At 41.5% G+C, this 27,810-nt stretch overlaps 1 protein-coding gene across 3 annotated transcripts in view; it reads right to left on the bottom strand.

Annotated features, from left to right (window-relative positions):
- NMNAT3 (nicotinamide nucleotide adenylyltransferase 3) overlaps window positions 1–27,810 on the bottom strand; it is an 80,537-nt gene that overhangs the window by 31,588 nt on the left and 21,139 nt on the right. The window contains exons 3-5 of one of the 3 annotated variants that reach the window (XM_035133412.2): window positions 19,887–20,070; window positions 14,909–15,018; window positions 9,609–11,395 (exon numbers count right to left, since the gene is read on the bottom strand). In XM_035133412.2, coding sequence (XP_034989303.1) covers window positions 10,986–11,395; window positions 14,909–15,018; window positions 19,887–20,070 — 704 coding nt within the window. In that variant the 3' untranslated portion in view covers window positions 9,609–10,985. Of the gene's footprint in view, window positions 1–9,608; window positions 11,396–14,908; window positions 15,019–19,886; window positions 20,071–27,810 lie in introns of those variants that run through there. The other 2 variants (XM_060274561.1, XM_060274562.1) reach the window with 2 other exon arrangements.

Raw genomic sequence — 27,810 nt, 5'->3', positions numbered from 1 at the left:
CTGCTTAGTGGGTAAGGGGGCGGCCACTAGGGCCTTATGGTGCTTTTTGCCACATGCATTTTCTTCAAGCAGTCCTGGTTTGTTTCCATAAGGAGAGGGCAATTAGGATCAAGGCCTTTGGTGTTGCCAAGGGGCGTAGGCCCGCCAGCAGCGTCGGCCCAGCTTTGCAAGGCCTAGCCCAGTGCCTAGCCGAGTCGGGTCGTCTGATACTGCTGACTTGCATCTAGTAAATTACTAATTGTCAACTCAGAAGAAAGCCACATTGAGTTCAGTGGACTTTATTCCCAGGTAAGGACATGTGGGGCTATAGTGTTTTATCTAGGCATCCAGGGCTCTTCCAGATGACAAGGTCTCCAGATCAGTGAGGACCACTTGCTTTTTAAAATTTTCCCATATATACAGAACTCCCTGTGCAGCTTTTGGACTGCTATCTGTAGCTTTCCCTTTCTGTGTCAAATAACTGGAGTCAGATAAGTGTTGTTTACTTTTTTATAATACATGGAAGATGGATCTATCTTGGGAGATTCTGGATTCTCCTACCTTGGAGGTTTCTAAGCAGAGGTTGGATGACCATCTGTCATTGATACATTAGCCAAGTTTCCTACATTTCAGGGGGTTGCACTAGAAAGATGAGCCTTGGGGTCCCTTCCAGCTCCATGTTTCTACATTTTTCGGCTTCAACAATATTTCATTATGTTCCTATCATTTTATGTAACTGTATCTTGTATAAATTATTAAAAATTGTAAATAAAATGTGTTCTGTTTACAAAGAAAATATTTAAAGACCTGCCTTTCTACCAGTAGGTTGGGGGTGGGGGTGGGCATAGCCAGGGTTTTTGTTAAGGGGGCAGGCTTTTTTAGGGTGGGGCAGAACATCAGATTTGTATTTTTTCTTATTGGGGGGCAGCTGCCCCCTTTGCTACGTCCATGGGGGGCACAATCAGAAAAAGGCTGGGAAACAATGCATTAGCTTTATCTTCAGTTTATTTGACAATACGTGCCTTATTTTACTGGGAAGCAGAAGATATAATAGGTTGTCTAATCTTCAAAACTGTGCAACTGCTGTCTTTTGCAGAAAATAATTCCAATACTATAGAATTTATTCATCTTTCATTGTGTAATGCAGGGGTAGGCAACCTAAGGCCCAGGGGCCGGATGCATCCAAATCACCTTCTCAATCCGGCCCACAGACGGTCCGGGAATCAGCGTGTTTTACATGAGTAGAATGTGTCCTTTTATTTAAAATGCATCACTGGATTACTTGTGGGGCCTGCCTGGTGTTTTTACATGAGTAGAATGTGTGCTTTTATTTAAAATGCATCTTGGGTTATTTGTGGGGCATAGGAATTCGTTCATTTTTTCCCTTCAAAATATAGTCCACCCCACCACATGGTCTGAGGGACGTTGGACTGGTCCATGACTGAAAAAAGTTGCTGACCCTTGGTGTAATGCTTAATGGATGAAATGAAAGTAGCAAAAAATAACTTAGCTCAACACTAATAGATCTAAGGCACTCTAGATTACCAATCAAAAGGACACAATGTAGCTAATATAAGCAATGGCAAATCATATTCAGCCCTTGCTTCTATTAGTCACATTGTGTTTGGGTTCTGTATCTGGGTTTTCAAACTGTTTAAAGCAGTGGTTCCCAATTGGGAGTCTGCATAACCCACCTAGGGGGTCCATGGCACCATCCACATAACAAAAACCACCATAGAGATTTCAAAATGTTCATAAATAGGGGGTCCATGGATTGGATTTTGAAAAACAGGGGGGCCACAGCACTTAAGAGAATTGGGAGCCACTGGTTAAAAAAAAATCTTAAAAGCCATTTGATTTTAACTTCTGCGTGAACTAGCCCTCCTACATAGGCTTCTGTGGTCAATCATTATTTGCTTTGTATAAAATGTACAGATAAGCCACTTGAAGCATGACCATCGGAATCTGCACCTTCTGGCATATCAGATGAAGACTGAGCATGTACCCAGTGAAGAATTGTGCTAATTGGCCATTGCTTGACTGTTTTTAAGTGAATGCTGTTTCCTCAAATATGCCCACGCCAGGACCTTAAGAAATAACCAAGCTTTCTCATCTAAATCTATGCTGCATTTAACATCACTGGATTTTGAGCTCTCAGCTTTGAACTTTAACCAGCGGGAAAGAGATGTGCAGAACCTATGGCATCTAAACAATAGACCTGAAAGCCCCAATAAAACCAGATTCTCAGTCTAACAGACTGAACTGCAACATCACATTAGTCCTCTTTAGATGATCAGTTACAAACATGTGACTGCGCTTTCAAGAACATTAAAGGTAAAGGTAAAGGGACCCCTGACCATTAGGTCCAGTCGTGACCGACTCTGGGGTTGTGCGCTCATCTCGCATTATTGGCCGAGGGAGCCGGCGTATAGCTTCCAGGTCATGTGGCCAGCATGACAAAGCCGCTTCTGGCAAACCAGAGCAGCACATGGAAACGCCGTTTACCTTCCCGCTGTAGCGGTTCCTATTTATCTACTTGCATTTTGGCGTGCTTTCGAACTGCTAGGTTGGCAGGAGCTGGGACCAAGCAACGGGAGCTCACCCCGTCACAGGGATTCGAACCGCCGACCTTCTGGTCAGCAAGCCCTAGGCTCTGTGATTTAACCACAGCGCCACCTGGGAACATTGGCTGGCCTTAAATCCTAGACACTGACACATGTCCCCATATCAATTCATGACTGGCATTAATTTGAATGCGCCCACCCTCAGATGAAAAATTGTTCCTGTGCCCGTGGAAGGAGCAGCGCACACATAACCCCTCTTTAGAACAATATAATTTACACATTGACCAGAGTGGAAGCTGGGAAAAGAGGGAAACTGAGAGAAACCGGAATTAATCACTCGTTCCAATTTCCAAATGACAGATGAGGGCTATTGCCAAAACAAGCATTTTCTCTGTACTTTGCATTCTTGTATGGTAGCCAAATAGTTGAACCTACCTAGTTGGGCAGGCAACACATGCCCCCTTTCCTTGTATTTCAAAATTCTTCCATTTTTCCATTGTCATGGAACAAAGAGGAAATTTCTGCTGTTCCAAGGCTAGAGCAGGGAGCAACTCACTATGAATGTGAGAGTCTACTGTTTTAATTTCTCTCTTTTTAAAAAATGCCTCCCTCAGATAACCTTGTGCATTTTCACTTTGGGAACCTTTACTCTTTTAGCAGTATCTTGCTCTCAGAGTAAAGGAAAGGACAGCAGTCAGGCTCTGACTCAGCTAAGCAGCTTGGTATTAGCGAGACTGTGCTGCTAATTGGTATTCCTCCTTATGAGCCACACAGTATTGTTTCCTTGTCAAAAGCTAAGAGCTCACAGGGGGAGAATTCTTGGTGCTGTCTACTTCTGTTAAGGATGATGCTTCTGTTTCTGGTATAAATAGCTGTTTAAAGCATGTGCCGTCTCTCTGGGCTTATTCGGAATTGTTAGCAAAAGGTGGGCAAGAGGCAGCAACTGCCTTGCTTCTGCTACTCGACACAAGACAAGTGGGATCATACTGTGCCAGCAGCACCGTTTCAACAAACAAGTCTAACAGAAACGTAATAAAGGAAAGCATACGTGTTGACCAAAGTATGGTTGCGAACTATTTACTTTAACAAAACAGAGACACTCACCCCCAACTGAGTATCAAATGAAATATAATTCAGGTTTTATAGTGCAACCCTATGCATGCAGGACACAATTCCAACTATGTTCAATAGGACTTGATCCCAGGAAAATGTGTGAGAGGACTGCAGCCTGAATAAAAGACAGTGACATAATGTCCAGCAACACAGTTATCATATGTAAAGTTGTTGACTCTGCCTAAATACAGCAAACACAAACAGTTTCCTGGGGGGGGGGGGGAACCACAGCAAAATGTCTGTGACCATCACGATGCGGGGTTTGGAATCTTTTTTGTCGTCATGAAACAGTTGCTGTTCTCATTCTTACCATGCATTTGCGATCATCCACCCCTGTTAAATCCTCCTCAAATTCCTTCCCTATATCAAAATCCATGATGTAGTTTTTAAAAGTGCTTAGTGTCTTAATGATCATGTGATCGCCATCTTGAATAATCTCTTTGTCCGGTTTGAGCATATTAGCTATTTTCCTCACAGCAATATTTACATCTGAAGGAAAGAAAGAGACCAGAAAAGAATTCTGTAAAGATCAAACCTCTGGAGAAGCTTTGAAGATTTTCTTTAAAAGAATAAACTTGTAGTTCAATACAAAGTGAGGAAGTTTTAATACTTATCCCCACACACAATGAAATGAAAATCTTGTCAACATATATAGATACTTTTGCCTAAGATTTGGGCCAAGCAATTTGGATTACGTATCAACTCATCTGTGTATGTGCTTCACCTGATGGTATGACTATTATGCATAATCTTGTTTATATTTACTTGGACTATATGCCTGTCCAGAACCCTTCCTCTTTCACCTTTCCTTAAGCTCACATCCACATTTTAAGGCACTGTCATACCACTTCAACAAATATGGCTTCCCACAAAGAATTCTGGGAACCATAGTTTGCTATGGGTGCTGGGGTGTGCAGCTCTGTGTGGGGTTCTCTTAACAACTCTCAACAACCTTAACAAACTACAGTTCCTGGGATTCTTTGGGATATGCCATGTCTAGCGTCAATGTGTGAAAGTTGTTATAAAACTTTAAAAATTCATTCAACTGAAAACTATTACTTAAGCTACTATAGGTATAACATACCTGTTCAATGAGTTTCCTAATCAAATTTGTAGTTCAGGCTCTGCTACTCTTGTTTTGTCCCTAAGACTGTACACTTCCTGAGGTAAAAGGCTTGCTATAACACCAGCAATGTATGATAACTTCTGGATAATTAGTATTAATAATTCAGAAGTGTTTATTTATGCTTATATAGACTTAACTTCCGGATTTTATTTCTTGCTCTTCCTATTGTTGAGGTACTTAAAAAAAAGACATGGCAATATTAATAAAGAAACTCAGTAAAACCAAAATATTTTCTTACAAAAGCCATATACAGTGAAGTGGGACAACGTTTATGTGATTGATGCTACAGAAGAATCAGATTCACCCCAAGCATAGGAGGTATGGAGCTACGGTTGTATAACAAATTAAAATAAATAAAAGAATCTTACCTAATGCTTTCAAATACTCCTCAAAGTTGTCATTGCTGAGCATTTTCCAATAGCCATTGAAATCGGCAGGCATGGTTGCTGTTTGTCCTCGTCAATATCAAAGCCTTTCAACTTGTGTGTTAATTGTGCACCATACAGCTCAGAGTCTTTTGCTGAGGCCAAGTCTGAACTCCGGTTTCTTTTATCTGTTCTTTCGGCCATGCAGTTATGCTAGTCCCTTTAAGCCGATTAGCGTTGAAGTGTTACCTTTAAATCCCCCCAAATATCTGAACCTTTTAGCTTGCTAATGACAGCAGGATGGCTTGATTTAAATGGACGAGGTCATTGCCCTTCTATACCAAGGGCTGTATGGCCACCGATTAGCTGAGTTTCGATTTTAACTTCTTTCCCTTCCATACGGCTAAGAAAAGAAGATGGCTTCTCCTGATACACCAAATGGCACATCTTAGCGCTGTATGCAGTGGACATACTAGGTGATTCAAGAAGTGGCAAATTATAGTCTCTGGATCGTCTGAGATCGTTGCCCTCTGTTCCAACCCTGTACTCCAAAGAGGTATGAAAGTTCTACCACAAAAAAGGAACTGCATTCTGAATTGCTAAATTTTGCTAAATTTATGAAGGAATCCCTGAGCAATAGGTGTTGGGAAGTAGAACTAGATGGCTTTTAGATGGCGGGAAACGAGCCAGTCATTCCTCATTGAGCCTTGTGGTATTGGACTTGCACCCTGATTCCAGTTATCACCCAGCATCTTCAGCAGGACAGAATGTTTTATTAATCAGCTGAGATAATGTGACATTTTTGCAGCCTGAGAAATAAGCAGTCCTTCACAGAAACCTATTAACTTCAGTGCAAGTAAGCTGGGGGCAGGGCACATGTGTGTCCGCGCACGCACGCACGCGCGCACACACACACACCGTGCAGTACTGCATTATTCAACAATACATTGCTGCTCGAAAGGAATCACTTGAGACCGTAAAGTCTTCTCATCACTTAGGAATACAGCAGGGAAATTCCGAACACGCTGCAGAACAAATAGTTTTCAGTGTAGCAGGAGCTCAAGGTTAAATTAATTGAGTTAAGAATTCCAGGGTATTAGCTGCTGTGCCTCTGGATAAAGGCTAGCTCCTTCTCCCATGGGGCGCAAGGTGGCAGGTTGTAATAATCCAGATTCTCATATGTATTTGATGATGCTTAGTTCAGAGTCATACAGTACTTATTTCATAGACCTAAAAAAAATCTGGAAATAACTACCCATCTTCAAATTCTCCCCATTAACCTCTGATAGGCATCCTGCTGAAAACAACGATGAGCAATGTATAAGAAATTCTGGAAGCCGAGAGGTGGTGGGAGACATCCCCAGAGAAGCCTGCTCTACTTTAAAATCCCGAGTAACAAAGCCTAAGTCATTTGTGGCGCAAGGGGGAAATCTGGCAAGAGAAAATCTGCCAGTGGCGGGCGATTTTTAAATTTAAAACACACAAAGACAGTGAGAACAGAGTTCGCTGCCAAGGAGTGTGGTGGAGTCTCCTTCTTTGGAGGTCTTTAAGCGGAGGCTTGTCAGCCATCTGCCAGGAATGCTTTGAAGGTGTTTCCTGTTTGGCAGGGGGTTGGACTGGATGGCCCTTGTGATATCTTCCAACTCTATGATTCTATGATTTGCAATGGTGTTTGTGAATAACATAAACTTGCCTACAGTGGTACCTCGGTTTATGAACACAATTGGTTCCAGAAGTCTGCTCATAAACTGAAGCAAACTTTCCCATTGAAAGTAATGGAAAGTGGATTAATCCGTTCCAGGCGGATCCACGGAGTACTCAACCTGAAGTGCACTTAACCCGAAGCATGGGTGTAATTGGTTCCGGAAGTCTGTTCATAAACTGAAGCATTCATAAACTGAAGCGAACTTTCCCATTGAAAGTAATGGAAAGTGAATTAATCCGTTCCAGATGGGTCCGCGGCGTTCGTAAACCGAACATTCATAAACCGAGGTTCCACTGTACTTGTGTTAATTTACTAGTGTGGGGCTGGAGCTTTGATGTACAGAGATGCAAGCAGGCTGCCCCTAGAAGGAGGAAGATCACCCAGTGCAAGAGATGAACCCCTGGAGAATGTGGCACAAAAAGCAGGACTGCCAGGAGCCAGTTACAGGTAGGTAGCCGTGTTGGTCTGACGTAGTCGAAACAAAATAAAAAAAATCCTTCCAGCAGCACCTTAGAGACCAACTAAGTTTGTCATTGGTATGAGCTTTCGTGTGCATGCACACTTCTTCAGATGCACACAGCCTGCCAGGAGCCAGGGCTGTGTCGATTTCATGCCCTCACCTCAGGCCACAGGAGCAAGTAGAGTGGTTGCATACCTCAGAACACAGCAAGGTGGCAGGGGAAGATACAGTGTACAGAACGATTCCTGCTGCTCCCCAGAGAAGGAAGAGATGTGTGGTGGCAGCAGCTGACTCCCTATGGAGGGGGACAGAGGCAGCAGTGTGCAAAGGCATGACTCGTGGTTTCAGTTGTCTCTACACGAATGTACAGAGTATGGAAAACAAGCAAAAAGAACTTGAGTTCTTAATACAGGATGACAAATATCACCTAATAGGCATTACTGAAACCTGGTGGGTTGAGACTCATGATAGGAATGTAGAAATTGAGGGGCACAACCTGCTCAAGAGATACTGATCAAACAAAAAGGGAGGAGCAGCAGCAATATATGTGAAGGATGTGCACACTTGTGAAGAGAGATCCATGACCTGGAGCTTAGAAGGCAGATTGAAAGAACGTTAAGTTCCAACATATTCCTCGATTGCCTCTCTAAAATTTCATTTCCCAGAAGGTAGAAGAAGCAACCGGGGGGGGGGCATCTCTCTTGGAACTGGTCCTCATCAACAAGGAGGAACTGACAGATGATGTGACAGTATAGGGAACACTGGGATGAAGTGATCGTGTTCTCTTAGGTTTCATTATACACAGGCAAGGGACAACTGAGTGTAGTCAGAAATGCACTCTGAGCTTTAAGAAAGCTTATTTCAAAAGCTTAAGGAGCTATAGGGTAAGATCCCATGGTCAGAAATGCTCAAAGAAACTCCAAGATGGATGGGAGTTTTTAAAAGGTGAAGGCATAAAAGCAGACAATTCCAACAATAAAGAAAAGTGGGAGGTACCTAAAGAAACCACTGTGGCTACATAAGGAGCTTATAGATGGGCTGTGGTGTAAGAAGGTAATGTATAAGAAATGGAAGGGGAAATCATGAAGGAAGAGTATACATGAGTAGCCAACAGTTGCCAGGAGTAGATCAGGCAGGCCAAATCGCAGAATGACTGGCAGCCCCCAATCAATTCTATGGCTATCCTATTGTGAGCAACAGCAACACCTAAATGCTTTAGAATCCCCATGCAATATAAAAATGAACTAAACAAAGTTAAACATAAGCAGGGTTCCATATTCTTTTGTCGGAGAATATGCAGTTTCCTAAATAGCATTCTCTCTGCCTTAGTATCTTGCTCCAGGAACTTACCATTCATTCTGATTCATCTTCTAAAACAGTTCACTATCGTACACATAATATTCAACTTTTACACAGCAGCAAGTATTTTTACAGTAAAAGTCACATGCAAAATAGGTATTTTATGAAGCTGTATGCAAAGCAATGTTTTATATATGGTATTCTGCAGCCACCAGATTATTTCAGAACCATAGCAGACCCACAAAAGAAATTCAACGAGGGAGTGCGGTGAGGGAGTGGATGCATCAATACCTGCCCCCCCCCAAAGCACCATCCCTTATCATCTCACATTGAGCAGGAAGGCTTGAATGGGAGTTTTTTTACATGCTAAATGTACTTAGAATCCTGGTTGTGCAGTGTTATTGGTCACAGAAATACTGCATACTCAGCCAAACATGTGAAGAAACCCCCTTCAGTTGCATCTGGGGTAGAACCAATGGAGATAGACAATGGGGCTGTCTCTTTATTCTCACACACATTGTCTGAACTGCCACGTAGGCCAGAGGAAAGAAGCATCTTTCAGAATTCTGACTTCTCTCTTTGTAACGAGGTTGCGGAAGACATTTTTATAGATGATTCTCTGTGCTTGAGCAGGAAGGCAGGCTAGACTTAGGTCACTGGCACGAACCACGTACAGACAATGCTCCTTTGAAATATTGCCCTGAAGTAATAGAACTCACAACTGTGTCTTCTGGGTTGGCTGGTGTTAAGATGAAATATGCTGGATCCTCTCTTTTGTTTAAAGCTGAGCAGGTGTGCCCCATGGCAGAAAACTGCATTGCTGTAGTACCTGTGTCATTGCAAATCTGTTGTGCCAGACTGGAAGCAGTTACCCTTCCACTGTGCTTAGATCCAGCTCCATGACCTGCTTAATTTCTGCCTGGTGAACTTTGTAACCAAGAACTAGTCTCTGGGTTTGTCTTTTGCTTCCTCCCTCCCGCACCTTTTTCCCTTTTGTGTCATGTATTTTAGATTGTAAATTCACACCTGATCCTTGTTCATTGGATTGCAAGTTATTTCTGAACTTTGTAAGCCACTCTGGGAACCTTTTTCAGCACAACGGCAGAGTTAAAAGACCTTATATAGATTCCACCCACTGAATTTATTAGAAGAACTTGTGAAACACCCATACAGATGTAAAGATGTCAGCTACAGAAAAATATACATTTTCTCTCTTTGCGTCTTTAGAAACACAAATGCTTCAGTGGTAAAATACAATTCACAAGAAATATTATAAGTCCATTTATGAAGTGAGGGTGGAGGAAGGCGTCCTTGCAAATCCAGTGCTGGTAAGTGAGACTACAGGCAACAGCTTGACAATTTTGCAGTAAAGACATTGACAGCATTGTGGCATTGTGATGTGGTGAAAGGCTTACAAAAATAGTTCACAACATCCAAAAAGAAAGAAAAGAAAAACCTGAAACAAAGTCCAGACATAGAATTATAGAATTGTAGAGTTGGAAAGGACCACAAGGGCCATTGAGTCCAATGCCCTGAATTTTGCCCACTATGGGGCTCAAACCCATGACCCTGAGATTAAGAGTTTTATGCTCAATTGGCTGAGCTACCAAGAAAAAAAAAAAGATGATTGTAACATCACAATCCCACACCACACAACGCTGGAAGTAAATCTTACGGAAATCAATGGGGCTGACTTACAAGTGAATTGTTTAGGACCACGTGATATGGGAGCTTGTTTTGATTCACTGTCAATAGTGATACTTAAAATGATAAACTTCTTCGCATAACAGATGGCAAGGCAGAAACCAAATGCAGCAGGCAGTCCTTGTTTTAGATTTCCAGTGCCTATAAATAGACTCCAGTGCTTGCAAGAAACATCAGGTGGAACGAGGACTCTTTTCTTCATTCACTTCAACAAGAGGAAAGACCTGGATCTACATCCCTGTTAAGTGTGCAAAACTGTCCCCAACACTGAAGGTCAGTGGGGAAGTCCCTTTGTGAACAGAGATAGGTTCATTCATCAGTTCTTCACCACCTGTATTATCACAATCAAGCTTACTTTCATTTACAGGCATATTGTTTAGGATTGTCATCCTGATAAGTGGGTAACTTAGGGCTCAACCACACTTCTACCTGCCCTGCTGCTTTTCCCCAGGAAAATCCACTGCTTCCAGCTGAACTGGGGCAAATGTCAGCCGAGTTTTCTCTGAATTGGCATTTGCCCTGATTCCGTGCCAAACAGCGGCTTTTTTGAGGGAAAGAGGTGGGGCAAAGGCAATACTGTTTGGACCCATGCCTAAAAATCATAGGAAAAGTGGAAACCCACTCAGACTCATGATTTCTAGCGGAAGTGAGGAGAAGTCCCATATTACCATCAGTCATTAAGAGGGCTGACGACAGAACAATATCGCTTAAGAGGCTGCAGCAAATTCCCTTCATTTCTTCGTTCAGTCTCATCCGTGTATATATTGTGTTGCTTAATATAGGAAATAACAGAATCTGGAACGAGGTATTTCACACTTTGCCCTTTGCGCAAGGCGTGCCTTATGTTTGTGGCACTGATTTCATTTTGAACCCACTCCCTAACCAAGTGGATATTGTGCTGGTACCTGCTTAAAAGTGCTGACTGAGAGATAAACTGAGAAGGATAGCTGCCAATGCGGCTAATACAAACCAACCCAAATTTTCCCACTATTTCTAAAATGTGCTCTTCCTTCCAGAGGTTAGGTGTTTGAAATGTCTTCAGAACATCAGCTCCACACAGAAGTTTTAACTCGGGGACAACTGCAAGAACATAATATCATTTGCATTATTTACTTTTGCTGAAACATCCCCTTTAGATGTTACATTTATATTTGTAGTTTATATGAACACACAGACTTAAAATTCAACCAGCAGCCTGCTAGAATCTACTGAAGCTAAGGCTGCTTAGACAATAAACCTTTGAAGCACATTCTTTCCTCCAAAGAATTCTGGGCACTGTAGTTTGCCTCTCACAGAGTTATAATTTCCAGCAACTCTTAAGAAACCACAGTGCCCAGGATTCTTTGAAAGAATGTGCTTTAAAGGTATAGTGTGCATTTGTAAAATCCTCCATAAAGTGTATTATTTCAAATGGCAAATGGACATAATATACCTTTGCCCACCCGGACCCACCTGTTCCTGTAGTCATCCTTAGAACCCCTCCTGGTTGTGTACACATTCATCCAGCAACAACCAAGAACAAAGCCTTCCCTGTTGTGCCACCAACAATTGGGAGCAGCCTCCCCACTGAAATAAGGCATACTCCAACACTGTTTCACTTCTGAGGCATGTTAGGAACACCTTTCTTTTCTAGCTTCTTCACTGCCTTGTCTACCATTATTTTTTTGGTGTGTGTTTCTAACACGTTCTGTCTCCTTTCATCTTCTTCATAAAGTAAATGGATGCCAGACTAGACTGATCCAGCAGGGCTTATACCCACACCCACACCAATTTAGATAGATGATAGGGTGAAGGATGTGTGTGTGTGTGGAAAAATCCAAACTATAAAACATATTCTGAGGCTTTGGGTCGAGATTTATCTAGCAGGTTCCCTCTGAATAAAGATGCAAGCATCTCTCTTTGACAACCAACATCAAATGCCAACATGGTCAAGCAACGTACAACACACTATCATCCATCATTCCTGACATTAAAAAGTCTATTTTTTAACATTGTGAGAACAGCATAAGGCTCTCTCTTCAGAAAGGCATCAAATCTTGAAACTAGATTGAACAACTAAATGGCTTTTTAAAGAAAGTTGGTGATAGAATCTAGTCTAGAGGGATGAAAAACAGGAATATAATTTCCTTGGACTTTTGCGGGCTACTGTTAAATAATGATCTTGCAGTTTTACAACTGATAATGGTTTTTCTAAACTGAGATTCCAGGAAGAGTGATTCAGTTTCTGTTGCATACCTGAACCTTTTTTTAAAAATTTTTGGTAAGCTTTTGAATGGAATATCTGAATCAATACTGGTAGCAAAAAAGTTATTATAATACTCTATAATACCCTGCCAGAACCGAGTTAGCTATATGAGAAACTGCCATCAGCACAAAGAAAGCAGCTAGCTTTAGCAGCCTGCAAGATCTCATTAAGAGACAAAACTCTCAAACCAAAACAGGTAGGAAACCAACCAGGTTATCTGCCCAAGTTCAACTTGAAATGAAATAAAGATCAAGGGTCTCTTATAAAAAGGAAAAGACTACATACTCTGTATGCGATGCTAAACTCAGTGACCCTTATCAGAGATGCGAAGACCTACTAAAATAAGTTACACAGAAGCAGAAAGTGTTTTAAACTGATAGCAGCCCTTGTAAATATCTCAGAGGACCTTTCAAAGGGAAATAGCAAATAACTGAGATGTTCCCCAAAATGGGAGGCTGCTGTTATACTAACAAGAAAGTAGAGATGTCAGAGAAGCCAGGCTTATTGAGAACTCATTAAAGTCCATCTCAAAGGAGATGCAAGCTTTACAAGGGTCTGGGTTATCATATTTCCTGGTTGACAAATGTTTTGCAGTCACAAGAGTTTTCTCTCTTAGCTGAAGAAAGCTTCTGTATGCCACAGATGATCCAACCCATCCCCTGGAAACTCCTTTAAGGAGTCTTGAAGGGTGGGCTTTTTTGGCAGCCAGACATTGCACAACCTGCTGGATGTTGTCCTTTCAATGTACACTGCAGGAGTAAAAACTAAGACGTGGAAGCTTATTTCCCACGAGTGCTCCATCTGCACCCTCACTATTTACCCTGCAGCCTCTTTCTTTCCCCCTATTTAATGTAATGGTGTGACATTGAATAGAGGGTGATTTAACGAGCCCAAATGGGAATTGTTTTTCTTAGCTGCATACGGTAGTTAGTATTGTTATTGTGAGTATGATCAGAGATCTTCCAAAATTTGTTTCTTGAGCTACATCTCTGCATGCTTAGCGGAGCTTGCCTTTCTCTACAAAAAACTCTTCCTTAAGTTTTTTTTTGTGTGTTTTTTTTAGTGTAGAAAATATAATTTAGAAATAGGTAAGTAAAAGGGGCGTTGCAGATGCTGGGTTGGATCCAGGGCTCCCTCCATTTGTGGAAGAGACTTCTTCATGTTAGAGGAAAGTCAGCATAATTCATGGTTGTGGAATAACCTCCCCTCCAAGGTGAGTCTTGCACCATCATTGTAGGCTTTTTGACAACTGGTCAAAGTATTTGGTTGAGTGGATGCCTTCCATTATCCTGCATTGCTTTTCTGTACTCCTGTTAACTTTGCTGTTGGTTGTTTTTGTGTTTTGGTTTTATGATTTTAATGATAATTTGTACTGGGACTATTTGGAGAAGGGCAGGCTGCAAATAGAAATCATATATCTATATGACCCTGGCCTATGATCCACAGGACAACTGGGATAACAATAGTTACTAACACATTGTGCAAGGTACGTATGGAAATTTTTAGCATCAGGCAAGCCTGTCAACAGCATGGGATAGATTAAACCTAGCTTGGGAGAGATAAGCTAAAAACATTCACTGCTTGCAGGTGGTTGAAGAACATCTGCTGGGGTCTTGACTATGCATTACTAAATAGGAATTAAAAGCTCATTTAGGAGTACATGCAGGGAAGAGCAAGCACAACTTGGGAGGAAGAGAAAAGGGCTAGAAGGGGCTAGAAAGGGAATTAAAACAAAAAAGCATAGTTGTAGTTTTAAATTGAAATTTCGGCATCACTGGAATCCGTAGCATTTTCCAGGTGTTCAGGGAGGTAGGTCATGACACAACCTACGCACATTCATTAGTGTACTGCTTCACAGGCTCTCAAACTACAATTTGAGACATTTTCTTTCATTGGTTTGTGAAACATGAATGTACACGGTGATACAATGGCACTGCTGTGACAGGCTCTACCTCTGCACACTGACATGTACAACTAAACACACAGAAATCTATTTCCCTCTGATTGCAAATTCTGCAAAGTTATCAGCTGCTTGGAGAGAGCCCCCCCCCCACATGTAGAGCTGTATGTGCAATGGATGCGAGGGCAATCTTGAGGCATGCTAATGAACCACAGGTAGTTGGTAGGGCAGAACCAGCCACCATGATACCACCAATTCCTGTGTCCACACCTGGGAAGCTGCATCACATACATCTCCCACAGCATTAGTTTCCCGACTTTTGGCCCCTGGCTCCAGCCACAAGCGTAAATAAATGCATGATTTTACTACTTAGGCATGGGTATTAATCTGATAAAGGTGCAAGGCATTATCATGTACACAAGGCACACTACTGAAAGCATTAACAAACCTGTGAGTGATGAAGCAAACGATGCTCCGGCAGCCTTTTCTATGGGCCAATTGTTTTCTCTGGGCAGTTCCTTGATATGGTGTGATTTAAGCAGTTCTTTGTAATGGTGCCTGTGTTAAAATAAAAGGCTCTGTGTAAGGTAATCCTCTCAGAGATACACAAAGCGATTATCTTGCACTTTCAGTTTCTAAAACTCAATCGGCTTTTGTGTACTTCAGGGCTTAATTAGATGGCTGGAGAACTTGCCATATTAATTCTGTGCATTGTAAGATTTGTGTCAATGGCGGCTCACATTCTTGTCCTAACTTGAACATCTTCGATTGACCGTTATTTCTTTTTAATGTTGCTTTTACTCCTCTTGGAGATATAACGCATGTAAAATGGTATCTTTTGTTGGACTTCAGCTTTATAACACACAATAAAATGTAATAAAGATTTCAGGCATTTACAGAATAAGCTGCAAAATGGTCACATAAAAAAATCGCTCCAATTTCAAAAAGAGGAAAACAACAAGAAAGGTCATCGACTAGGCTCGAAGTTCTTCTTTGAGAATGTCCTATAGAATGTTTTACTTTTTATTCTTTTGAATGGGAGGCAACAACAACATTTGGATCCAGGCTGGCAATGAAACCAGGAGGAGCTTTCTAAAAGGTGAGAACATAGAAATATGGAAGGGAACAAACGTAACTCAGCACAGCAAAGCTTTGTCAGGAGATAAGTAAAGCAGATGCCGCACTCAGGGGCGTGAGGCAAAGGTGGCCTGAAGCCAGCAGTGACATCAAAGCTTCTTAGTTGCCCAGACCAGCGACAAGCCTGACCCAGATCCTATTTACAAGGAACAAAGTGTCTCCCATGTGGCCTATTTGCATCAAAAGGCTTCCTTGCTGATGTGACTGGTCTGCTCTGGGGAAGGTTGGATTGGGACATGCTGAATCGTCTCCTCACATTTCCCAGTTGATACCAGTTCAAGACCCACCATGGAGTTGAATACTGAAAAATTCAAACACAAGCCTGCAGCTAAATTCCAGGAGCAAGTTTCTTCTACAATCAGAACCTATACCATTCAATGTCGGTTTGCTTGCTGCAAATTGAACCCACTGCTCTACAGGCATCCAAATGCAAGGAATGTAAAGTGAGCACAATGAATATGGTTGCCAAAGCCCGTAAACAACTATAGAGCTACACTCTAAGCAAGCTGCAAGCAATGTGCAAAACTTATTCAGAGGCCTACAAAGGTTAAGAACAAGCTCAATTCACCTCCATATGAACTTCCTCACACCTGAATAAGCAGCAGGGTTGTAGCTGTTTAAAATGTTAAAGGCAGGAAGGAGGATTTCCCTCCTCTTGCATTCCTCTACTGGGAGATGTGCCAAAGCTTGACATCTTAAGGCTGCAATCCTATCTATATCTATACTCTCCTGGGAGTAAGTCCTACTAAGCTCATGGATGGGGGAATTATTTCTAAGTAAACATGTATAGGGCTGTACTGTAAGTTAGATACATCACAACAAATGCTGATTTGTTTTAACTGGTGTTAATGTTAGTTACAGGTAGGTAGCCGTGTTGGTCTGACATAGTCAAAACAAAATTAAAAAAATCCTTCCTGTAAGGGGAAGGGAATATAGGGACCCCCTCCCCTCATCAGAAGCAGCTCCTCCACAAGCAGTTTGATTACATTTTGCACTTTCGGCAAGCAGTATGTCAATCTACTCATATCGCCTAGCTTTTAAAGCATAAAGAACATACTTGCCAACTTGAATAGGTTTTTTTCTCTTCTCCTGACAATTCTCAACACCTCTTCCCAAAGTCTGGTGTTGATGCTTTCCAGATGTAGCATCACTAGACATTTTACTTATTTATAGAAGTCCTCAAAGATTAAGCAAAGCAGCTTGTGACAACTGCCTAGCAGAATCTGAAGCATTAATTGAATATTGTAATTTTACAGGACAAGGAAGAAGGCATGCATGAACTCTCAAATCAGGTAATGCAAGAGAAATGGAAAGAGAGTTGGATCAAAAGACAATTAAGCAACATTCCTTTCCCCGTATATTTTGTAGAATCAACAGCAATTCCTTCTTGTCAAGACTGAGGAAGGAACAGAATAGTAGTAGTAGTAGTAGTAATAATAATAAACAAAATCTAATTTAGATTCCAGCACTGCAGGGGGCTGGATTAGATGACCCTCATGGTGCTTTCCAACTCTACAATTCTATGATAAGGCAAGATGCAATGCCATTATTGGAGAACTAGAATGTGATCTGTGACAGACATGAATGGTAATTGTCAAGGCATGGAGACAGGAACAAGAGTATGTGCCTGCATAGAGAAAAAGTAAGTTGGAAAAGCAGAATAATCCTTGCACTGTAAACTAGCATAAGGATCAGTACAATAGAATGGTAAGCAGGTTTTCAGTGCCTTCAGAAGCGAAAAGTACAAGTGCGTAAAAGGAGGACTGTGCCTCCTAGCTCCATGGGAGAAAAAAGTAGAGAGACATCCGAGATGAACTCTGGGAAAGAGAATTTTGGCTTCTTTTATGAATCAGTTCTGCAGGACTATGACAAGAATATCCAAAGACTACAGAATGAGAAAATATCCAAGTGACATTTGTTGCAATGAAGCACAATGTACCCAAGCCTACCAAAATTAAGCCTCCAGAAGCCATACATTAGCATACAACTAGGTTCACTATTTTAAACTGATGCATATCAAAAGATCATAGAATCATAGAGTTGGAAGAGACCACAAGGGCCATCCATTCTAACCCAGATGATTGAAGCAAGCAAGCCAAAACTCAAGAAAGCACCCAGATTTTTTTGGGGGGGGGCGAGAACAGGGGGAAGGAAATCCAGGATCCCTAGCTGAGTTAAGACTGGCAGACATTTGATCTGCATAGGTGTTTTATTGAAATGTAAGACAAAAACACTGAAGCATACAAAGGATACAGGCCTTCCTGTGATCAAATGAGCTTTGACACAGCCCTCCAGTTTTGTGCCTGCCATGCCACAGCAATGAAAAATCCATTCAGACACCCATTCTAAGCCATCTTTGTTATTGATGAGAATGCCAGACAAAGTTTTCCTTATATGAAGCAAAAAAAACAAAACCAAGGCGGGTCTTCTAAGGACTTCAGGTTGTTCAACACACAGCCTTAGAAAGCACAAGAGACTTGGCATGAGGAGCAGAATATAAATTTAATCACAGGAAAGCGAACAGCATCTGTCTGGAAGGAGGGAAAAAATACTACCAAAAGACATTTGAATGAAGCAGACACCAGGGAGTCATGGCTGTAAATGAACCTCAGACAACGAAACAGATAGCTGGGAGGTACCATTTCATCACCAGGTATCTCACAGGTGCAGGATCCCTTCATATGTTAGTGAAGGGGTTCACACAGAGAAAGGGACAATGGTTTTGTGCAGCTGGCCCTGCTTCCCACATCATAGTTTACCCCAGACCCACCCCCAACATCCTAGGCATGGATGAGTATAGCTGGGCAAGGCTGAGTACATAGTTCTTCTCTACACACAAAGGCTTTCCTAGGAACTGAAGTCTGCACCATCAGGACCTCAGGGATGCCCATATATGCCTAAACGGCAAGGTCTATGTCCATAGGCTTCCCCAGTTCAGATGCTTATGAGTGTTACAACCTGTTGTAGATTGGGAGGGGAAAACTCTCTTTAGAAGGAGGTACATTAACAATGTATTCCTATGCACAGGGGGATGTTTACTCCCAGGTTAAATGTGAATAAGCTCCACTAAATACAATGGCAATTCTGGAATAAACATACAGAGAACTGAGCTGTAAATACGTAACACACACACTCTAATAAAGTGATTGGTAGAAACATCTATACAGCCTTCCTGTTAGAGAGGAACACTGCATTACGAGGAGGGTAACTGGACTCACCTTTGAAGTTCATCCATTTGGTTAAAAAGTGTTAGTTTTCAAACACCAAAGGATATTTTCACTCAATGTTTACAGTGGCTTAGGTAGGCATGTCCAAAGTCTGTTTCGGGGGCCTAATCCAGCCCACTAGTTGGTTTAATCTGGCCCCTATGGCAGTTTATTTCCTGGGGTAACATCCTAAAAAAACCCTCAAACCTCAACAACTTCAACCCTAAATAAGCTCAACAACTTCAATGCTAAAAAAGGGTCAACAACTTTGGTTGCCCATTTGGTCAACCCTCACGGCCCTTCACTTCAACAAATCTGGCCCTCTTTGAAAAAAGTTTGGAAACCACTGGCTTAGATAAAAGTTACCTAGTACATGTGATAAGTTGCTGCACACTAACATGTTGATGCTAAGGGAGAGCTTCTACAAAAAATAATAATCTAAGTTTATTTCTACAGGTATGACTCAAAGATTATGAGAAAATATTGCTCCCCTACCTACTCTGAGCTACAGGCCCAATTTGTTGGCTTTGAAGAACATACATGTTTAGCTAGCAATAATCTAAAATAGCAAAATATTTATTTAGCTTTTCCTGTTATGCCATGATTGGAACTGTATACAGTGCTTAGAGTATTCTTCACTCAGGAAGGTTATTGTTGTAATGAAATATACATAACAAGATAACACAGCTTCCAGGCTTTACATTTAACCCTCCGCACTGTGTATGTGTGTGTGTGTGTGTGTGTGTGTGAAACCATCCAGTGGCCTGGTGGGCTTTAGAACTCCTTTAACAGCTCTTGGCTCCTTCCCTGGGAGATGAGCCACTTCTTCTCTGCAAAGCAGCCTGCCAACTTTACATTTCCCCTAGTCCTTCTCAAGACATTTTTGGTACACCGAAAGCCCAGATTTGTAAAAATGTAGCATAAGACCCCACTCGCTTGAATTTCCTTAGCTCATTCTGCCCTTGGCATATAATTTCGTAGTGCTGGCAAAAGATTCCTAAAATACAGCTTATCTGAGATACCCCATGATTCTTTTGATCATCCAATGCAGAAGCAACACACACACAGACACATCATTATTACCTGAGAACCACTACAGTCTCACTCCATTGCCTTTGCTCACTCTCCCAAGGGTCCACTCTGATCCAGTCGGAGGTCTCCAGTGCAAGTTGAGCCATGGCTACTCGATGCTTTGCTGCTGCCAAACCTTGCTTTCCATAGTCATCATTAACTGGTGAAATTATACCTCCAATCACTCGATACTTTCCTTGGTACAGAGAGAAAACAGAAGGTGGGGGGGGGGCAATCATTGTATATGTTTTGTAATGGTGATAAATGAGGAAATGAAAATTATGTAAACAATAAAAAGCATTGTTCCCTCTCCTTGGCGATTAAACTGTTCTAAGTTCTATTACTGAAGCGTCAACTCCATTAGATAGTACTAAAAGGAAAAGTGGATGTGTGTAAAACCTTCTGCAAATAGAAACATTTTTCATTTATAATGCATAGGATTAGACAGACTGGAGATAAGGCTAATGAATTTTTAGTTCTAGCAACTGTACCAGAACAGTTTCAAGATAGCGCAGTTGATGAACGTTTTAATTGACCAGTGTTTATTTCTTAGTATCTGATGCATACTAGGTAACAAGATTATCATGCCTTATCCACATGCTGAAGGAATAATGCCATGTTTCTGTAGATCTTTTCTGCCACTCTGCTTAATAGTGCACAGCAAAGCAAATCAGGACAGTCAAGGGAGAAAATGGTTAGTAAGAAAGGTTTTTCAGACCAAGACCAGAATGCTGTGAAAGAAAAAGAGAGAAATCTTTAATTGGGCTTATCTGCGACAAAGATCTCCATCCATATGATTGACCACGTTAATTAAAATGGAAACAGAAGCCCTTATTCTTCAACAGCGCAATGAAATCTTTGATGTAATAAGATTTTCAAGGCAGGCCCTAATGTCCTCAATTGAGGTTGGGGAAAATCAATATGATGTTTTCCTAAAACTTATCAAATTTATCCAAGTATAAACAGCAAAGGAAGCCTGCAGGAAGACAAGCTTTCATCCATCTGTTTCCCAACACTCTGTGGTGCATGAAAATGTCCAGCTAAATAAATAATCACAAATATTTTCATGGATTAACTTTGGCAACAACGTCAACCTACAACTAATCAAATAAACAGCATTACTTATTGTGAACATGTGAAGCTCCACTGAGTGCAGCGCTGTCTGCTGACTGATAACAGCTCTTCAGATCTTGAGGGGTCCTTCATGAGATGCTGGGGACCCGGTCTGGGACCAAATTAATGCAAGATGTGCATACCACCACTCAGCCAACGATACCTTCCCCATTGCCTTCTTTATGTGCTCCACAGTTCATCACTGCAGTTCTACGCTTTATTGATTTTTCTAGTTTGCGCTTTTTTATAGTTATTGGGTGGTAGTCAGCAAAATAACTGCACCAGTGCAAGGATTAGTGTTAGCACTATGGGATTTGCCCCTCTCCTTCCCATGTGGTCCCCAAATCTGCTCTGGGTAGTTGGGAGAACCACTGAAACAGATTTAGGGGCTGCACCGGGGGAGGAGAGCAGGAGAACATTCTATTGTTCAAGAAGAAATATTTGCACTGTTGGAATCCACCTCAGTGCTACACTGAACACAACCCATTGTCATCTGACTTCCCTTCTAGCTGGAGCTGCTCATTTTAGGCTAGAGCAGCCTATGAATTTTAAAGCTCCTCTTGGTATAATTTAACCAGCTGTAAATTTTGCCGGTATCCAGGAAAAGATCTCTAAAAAATATTATTGCCTAATGTGAGCCCTCACCCTATAAGAAAGTAGCAAAATCCTTATCTATCTTCTTGGCATGAGTCAAATTATTGCTCTGACATTTTTGCAAAATCTCAGGGTTAGCAGATGCTTGGGAATGTTTTCTAGCATATTTTTGTAAGTAGAGGCTATACACGAACTACCCATGATAGATGATTTTTCTAATCTTTTTTTTAGTAGGTTCCAGTAATGGGCACTCTAGACTTTGCCAGAGTAATTTATGGCTTCACTTCAGATCTACACTTTAATAGAAAGTGCGAACCTTTCTATTAAAGTAAAAAAACAAAAACAAAAAACAAAAACCCTGAAATGAGGTCATAAAGTGCCATCATGTTTATTGCTGACCAATTACTCCAGGTCATGCTCGCTACAATTAAAGTTAAAAAGTACCGTAGTTCCCCTACTTGTAGCCTGAGGTAGAAAAATAAAAGCATGCCTGACTTGTATGTTGATTCTGCAGCCATTCTAAATGTAAGGTTAGCTGTCTTGAATGTGAAAGAATGTGTAAAAAATTAAAAGCTACCTCTTTCAGACCAAGGGCTCATTCAAACATTCCTGCAGTAGCATCAACACCAGTTTTCAAAGTCCTTCAATGCCTTCTAAGAGGGCATCTATAGCCAGGCCAAATCTTAGATCACAGTTTATTCCTACCTACAGCATGAAAAACCCAACTAGAGTCACTGTGGTGGTAGAGATTTGGGGGAATCGCCCAGATTCCAAAGCAGACTCACATGATTCGATCTAGTCCACTCCTGAATGGGATTGGACCATGCATCCTCACCAGAAATCTGCAGTCATGCAGAACCCTCCATAAGGCAATAAGTGGACTGGCACAATGCCTGGTCTCTTTCTTTTACATTTTTTTTTTAAAAAGCAAATCTAGTTGGTTAGTGTGTGGTGCTCCTTGCCACCATGTGCTACTGGTATGTACTGAAATACTGCAAGTCCGCCTGAGACTTTTACATGGGGATAGGCATGTCACATCCAACTCCAAGCAAGGGATCATCAAGAAGACTTGCAATATTTCAACATGGTGGTTCAGCAGTGCAAAACACTACACATGTGCATTCTGGTTAGTGATTATGTTTTATTTTTTGCTTTTTTGTTTTTTTGTTGAAATGTTTGAAAATTAATAAATATTATTTGAAAAACAAATCAAAAACAAATGTCTACAATCTGTTTAAAATGTAAATACACATTTCTCATGCTTTTTTTTAATCAACAAAAAAACCAGACGAGATCTATACAAACCTGACATGGAAATGCAAATAGGTCAAAACATTAATCCCTTGGCTGCATTTACACAGCAGTTTATTTTTTTACAGACATTTCTCTAACTGTTAATTTCTGCATTATATCTGAGCTTTCACAACATAAAAGCCACTTATGAAACTATAGTGGAATATAGCACATGTTTAGCACTCATTTCCATATTATTTGCAAACAGGGCTCCCCCCCCTCCGGAAGCAAATAACACAATAATGAGCAATAAACTTGTACTATATTCCACTATAGTTTCAGAAGTGGCTTTTTTGTTGTATGAAAGTTCAGATATATACTGCAGAACTTAACAGGGAAAAGTCGTGAAAATGGAATAAAGCACCATTTGAATGCAAACCTGCTGGTTTGTGGGTGGGGGTGGTTAGACCAGGGGTCCCCAGACTACGGCCCCCGGGCCAGATGCGGCCCAATTAGCCTCCCAATCCGGCCCGCGATGACCCCCGCCGCCCGCTGCCGCCGCCCGCTCTTACGACGCGCAGCGCGGCGATCTTCAAAATCGGCAAAAAATCGCCGAAAATGCTTTGTGCGCATGCGTATGGGCCTCTCCCGACCCAGAAGAGGTCATTTCCGATGCACTTCCGGGTCGGGGGAGGCCCATACGCATGCGCACAAGCGATTTTCGACGATTTTTTCCGACCGTGTGCGTGTGCGCATGCGCACGGGCGCGCACTCCCCCGCCCTCCGGCCCGCCGCGCGGTCGGCGCGGCGGGCACCGGCCCGAAGCCCGGTAAGTCTGGGGACCCCTGGGTTAGACCATAGTTGAGGGCATGCTATGCAGGGAAGGATTTGCAAGCCTCGCCTGGGCAATCTGATAACTTCCTGCATTCCCAGATGAGTCACCGAGAGCAAGACAACAGCAAGTTACAGTCATACCTTGGTTTAAGTACTCTTCGGTTTGAGTACTTTCAGTTTAAGTACTCCGCGGACCCCCCTGGAATGGATTAATCCACTTTCCATTACTTTCAACGGGAATGTTCGCTTCAGGTTAAGTACGCTTCAGGTTAAGTACAGACTGCCGGAACCAATTATGTACTTAAACCTCAGGTACCACTGTATATCAGTTGTAAAGGATCCTTTTCGGTCATGCAGCCACACACTTGCATTTGGCCAGGGCGGCCAGTCTGCACCTATGAACCTGACCCTGCCTCTGTCACTTTACTGCTTTGGGGATACAGCTTAATGATCACATCATCTCCAGGAAAGCATTCGAAGAAGAGAAGTCATTCCTGTGGATTGCAGCTGGTGCAGAGCCAGCAATGCAGTTATACTCTTTACTCTTTTCTCGCTGCATATAAGAGCTGGATCATGTTTTATGTGCATAATGGATACAAAGATTGGAAACACTGAAGGTTTTAGATATAATTCCTATAGGTGTTTGCAGGAGAGGAGAATATTTCTCACTATTTAATGGCTTTGTTTGGTTAGCAAAGCTACACCAAGAATAGGAACGTAAAGTAACAATGATTTTTTATATATTTTTTATGTCTTTCTGCACCTTCTAAGCTCTGAAGGTTTGAAAAAGGCACTGTTGCCATCTTAAATAGAATTATCACAGATTACACTCTAACCTTTTCTCCAGATTACATGGAAATACCTTATCATGCAGTATTTAATTTCCCCAAGTTTCATTCTGTAATGGAAAATCAAAGTTAAACCCATGCCAGCAACTGCTGTGACATTAATTAAATCTGACACTAACCTGGCACCTGGGATCAAGCATTTTATTCTTTCAGTTGCATAGCTGTTGGTTTAAATATGTTGCAAATCCCTGGCAAAAAGGTGGAGGGAAAGGAGGTGTATTACATAGGATGCAGCCCCCTTGCTTTTATCAAGTGTCTGGGATCCTCATATGCATTCAGCACCTGTTAATGAGGATTAAAGGGCAATTTCTCATACTGTTGCTATTATATCTTGCTGCTGGAAAGGACCTTACATTTGCTGGCAAGCAGTGGACAGATATCTGTTCCAAGTAGAAGTGACAGTCTTCAGGAAGAATACACAGCTGGACAGCTGGATATGCAATGGGATTTTGCAACATACATCACATCATCTTGTGGCTACTCCCGAAGAAAACAACACACAGATGAAGAAAGCCCTGATGCTTGGGCCACAAGGACCATGGCCAGATGGCTTGTTCTGCACTAGGACAGAGATGGCCCCTTAGGATACATCCACATGGCCAGCCACTGGTCATTTTCGCCAGATGGCCATGGGCCATTCGTGCAGATACCCAGCCCATTGTGATTTACAGAAAATCAGGGCAATGAACCATTCTCTATGCATCTTTTCTGCCTCCTGTGATCTTTGGTACTCCTATTGGTACTCCAATTGAGTTCCTACGCACCCCCTGCATGGAGCTTGTACCTCCTTCAAGGGAGACAACCTGCCTGCAGTTGGTCTATACAGAAGTCCTGTGCTACCCTTTCCTGGTTACTAACCTGCCCCATCTCCTTTATCATAGAAGCTTCTTAAAATAAGATTTTTAACACTGAAAATGCTGTTGCAACTAACCCAAACACTCAATTTCTTTTAGCAGATATTTAAAGTTGATTATTACCCAATCCTAGTATTCCACATAATTTCCTTCCTTTTTTAAACATGACTACTCATATCCTTAAAGGCTCCAGAACCTTATTAGTTAATTAGTGTTCAGCATTCTACTCTATTCTCAATTGGTAAATGACCAGAAATATGTCAAACCAGAACATCCTTGTATTCAAGAAATGTTAATGATAACACTTAAACCTTCAAATTAGATTAAATGCTCCTTAGAGAAACTCATAACTTGTGATCAGGGAAACTGGCACACAATGTTGCACTGTAATCTTTGGGTGAAATCCCAAGCGGGAGGCGGTCTTTTTGCCCCACAGTAAACAAAATGGATGAGTACTTTATTTTCTATCTAATATATTGACTGTACATAATTAAGTTAATGTAACACAACTGTTACATGGTCTACTGTTCATTTGGAAAAGAAGAGCATAGTGGAACTTACTTGCTTATGCCATGGTGGTAATTAAGTAATACTGAACATCATCACAACACCTTCAGACTCTCCATAGCTTCCCAGACCCAATACATTTCCTGGAATACCTAGGGAAACTTTGCTTACCCACTTGTCTTCAGTGGCATTTTCTTTCTGATCCCTACAAATCAATGGAGAAATCTGGCTAATTTTTTTTTTGTCCCAGCAATAGTAGCCACGTGAGATGGCTTAAGACGACTTCTTTATATAGGAAGCATTAGTGTGAAACTGAACTTTTGGAGATGAGCAGCAACCCAACAATGGAAACGGCATATAGAATACAATACCAAGATCATCATCATACATTGCAACAGACCATGTTTCAAAACATAGTTGAATGTGTAAGCCTATCCACCTCCCGCCAAGAGTGTGAAATTAGAGCAGACTTGCCCAGACACTGTGAATGGGAGGGACCGACTATAAAGTAAAACTAATAGTATTCAAAATTTCTGAGCAGAAAGATCACATGTGCTTCAAAAACAACAACAACCCCTGGTCAAATTATGTGCCATTGTGAAACAAGTAGGCTGAAAGAGGAATTATGTTGGTATGTTTGCATAGGTGAAGTATGCATTCCTTCCAAAATAATGAGATCATAGGGTTAAGGGACTTTAAAAAATAGCATGCTGTCAGATCTGAGTGTTACAGCTTGATCTAAGACTTGCTGAGCAGGCTAATAAAGCTTCAGACACAACCATTGCTCAAGTACAAACTATCCCTCAAGATAAACATACATTCAAGTGGTGTGATTCAGGTATGGCTGATGTGCAGGCAAAAATATTTAGGAGTGAATATGTTCTGGTAAATAATGTTTGTTCGAGTTGGTAAGAAACTGACCACAACTGCCTTTTTGCCAGCTTATTTTTGAGGTTTCCTCCGGTCCACACAAAGGCAGATGAGGAGGAAATGAATTTATGAAGAGAGGCATACTCCACATGTTTCATGATAGAAGAAAAGAAAACAATGAGAAAATGACAGAGCAATCTTCATATCATTATAATACAAGCCACCAATATTACAGATCCTTGGTCTGAAAGGTAATTTTAAACCATCAGCACATTGTTCTTGGATTTATTAAAGCATATCTGCCGAACAGGTGGCAAAACCATGGGATGTGTTGATTTGACTGCTACACATGTTCATTTGCAAGTTCATTAGATTTATCAGAACAGGCAAAATTGCATATCCGTTCTTTTCAGTGAAGGAGTAGCAAGCAGCATGGGAGATCTAGCAGCTAATGTTAGAGGGAAGAGCTCTAAGCTCAGTGGTAGAGCCCTTGCTTTGATGCAAAAGGTTCCAGGTTCAATCACTGGCATCTTCAGCTCAGGTTGGGAAAGGGATCCATCTTGAACCCTAGAGAACCTCTGCTAGTCATGTGTAGGCAATACTGAGTTAAATGGCACAACGCCTAACATGATGTTTGCGAATATCGTATCTTCCTAATGTTAGAGACCAAGTCGGCTTCTGGTTTACATTTTTCTCATCTTCCCTTTACTCTTTTCTCAATTCCTTCTAGTTCAGACCAAAAGATCCATCTAGTCCAGCAGTTGGTTTCTAATAATTGCCTGCCAAATGTTAATATGGTATACATCTCCAATATTCATCTTAGCCAAGAAATGCCTGCTTATGGGTAGATAAGGATTATACAAAAGGATCATCTAAGCCCACAATCTGATGCTTTTTATATATATGCTGGCCTCCTGCCCCACTGGTGGCCAAAAATGAATAAATTCAAGAAGGGAGTGAAATAAAACCACGCATGTTGTTATTATCTAACCCAGAGCACTAGGTGAGTGGTCTTGTATTTTTCATCTTCCCTCAGGCCTACATCTTACATTCCTTTCATTAGGTAGACTGAAGCACTCTATA

Source organism: Zootoca vivipara, chromosome 5 (genome assembly GCF_963506605.1).
Source record: "Zootoca vivipara chromosome 5, rZooViv1.1, whole genome shotgun sequence".
NCBI lineage: Eukaryota > Metazoa > Chordata > Lepidosauria > Squamata > Lacertidae > Zootoca > Zootoca vivipara.
This window is presented reverse-complemented; position numbering and strand designations above follow the sequence as displayed.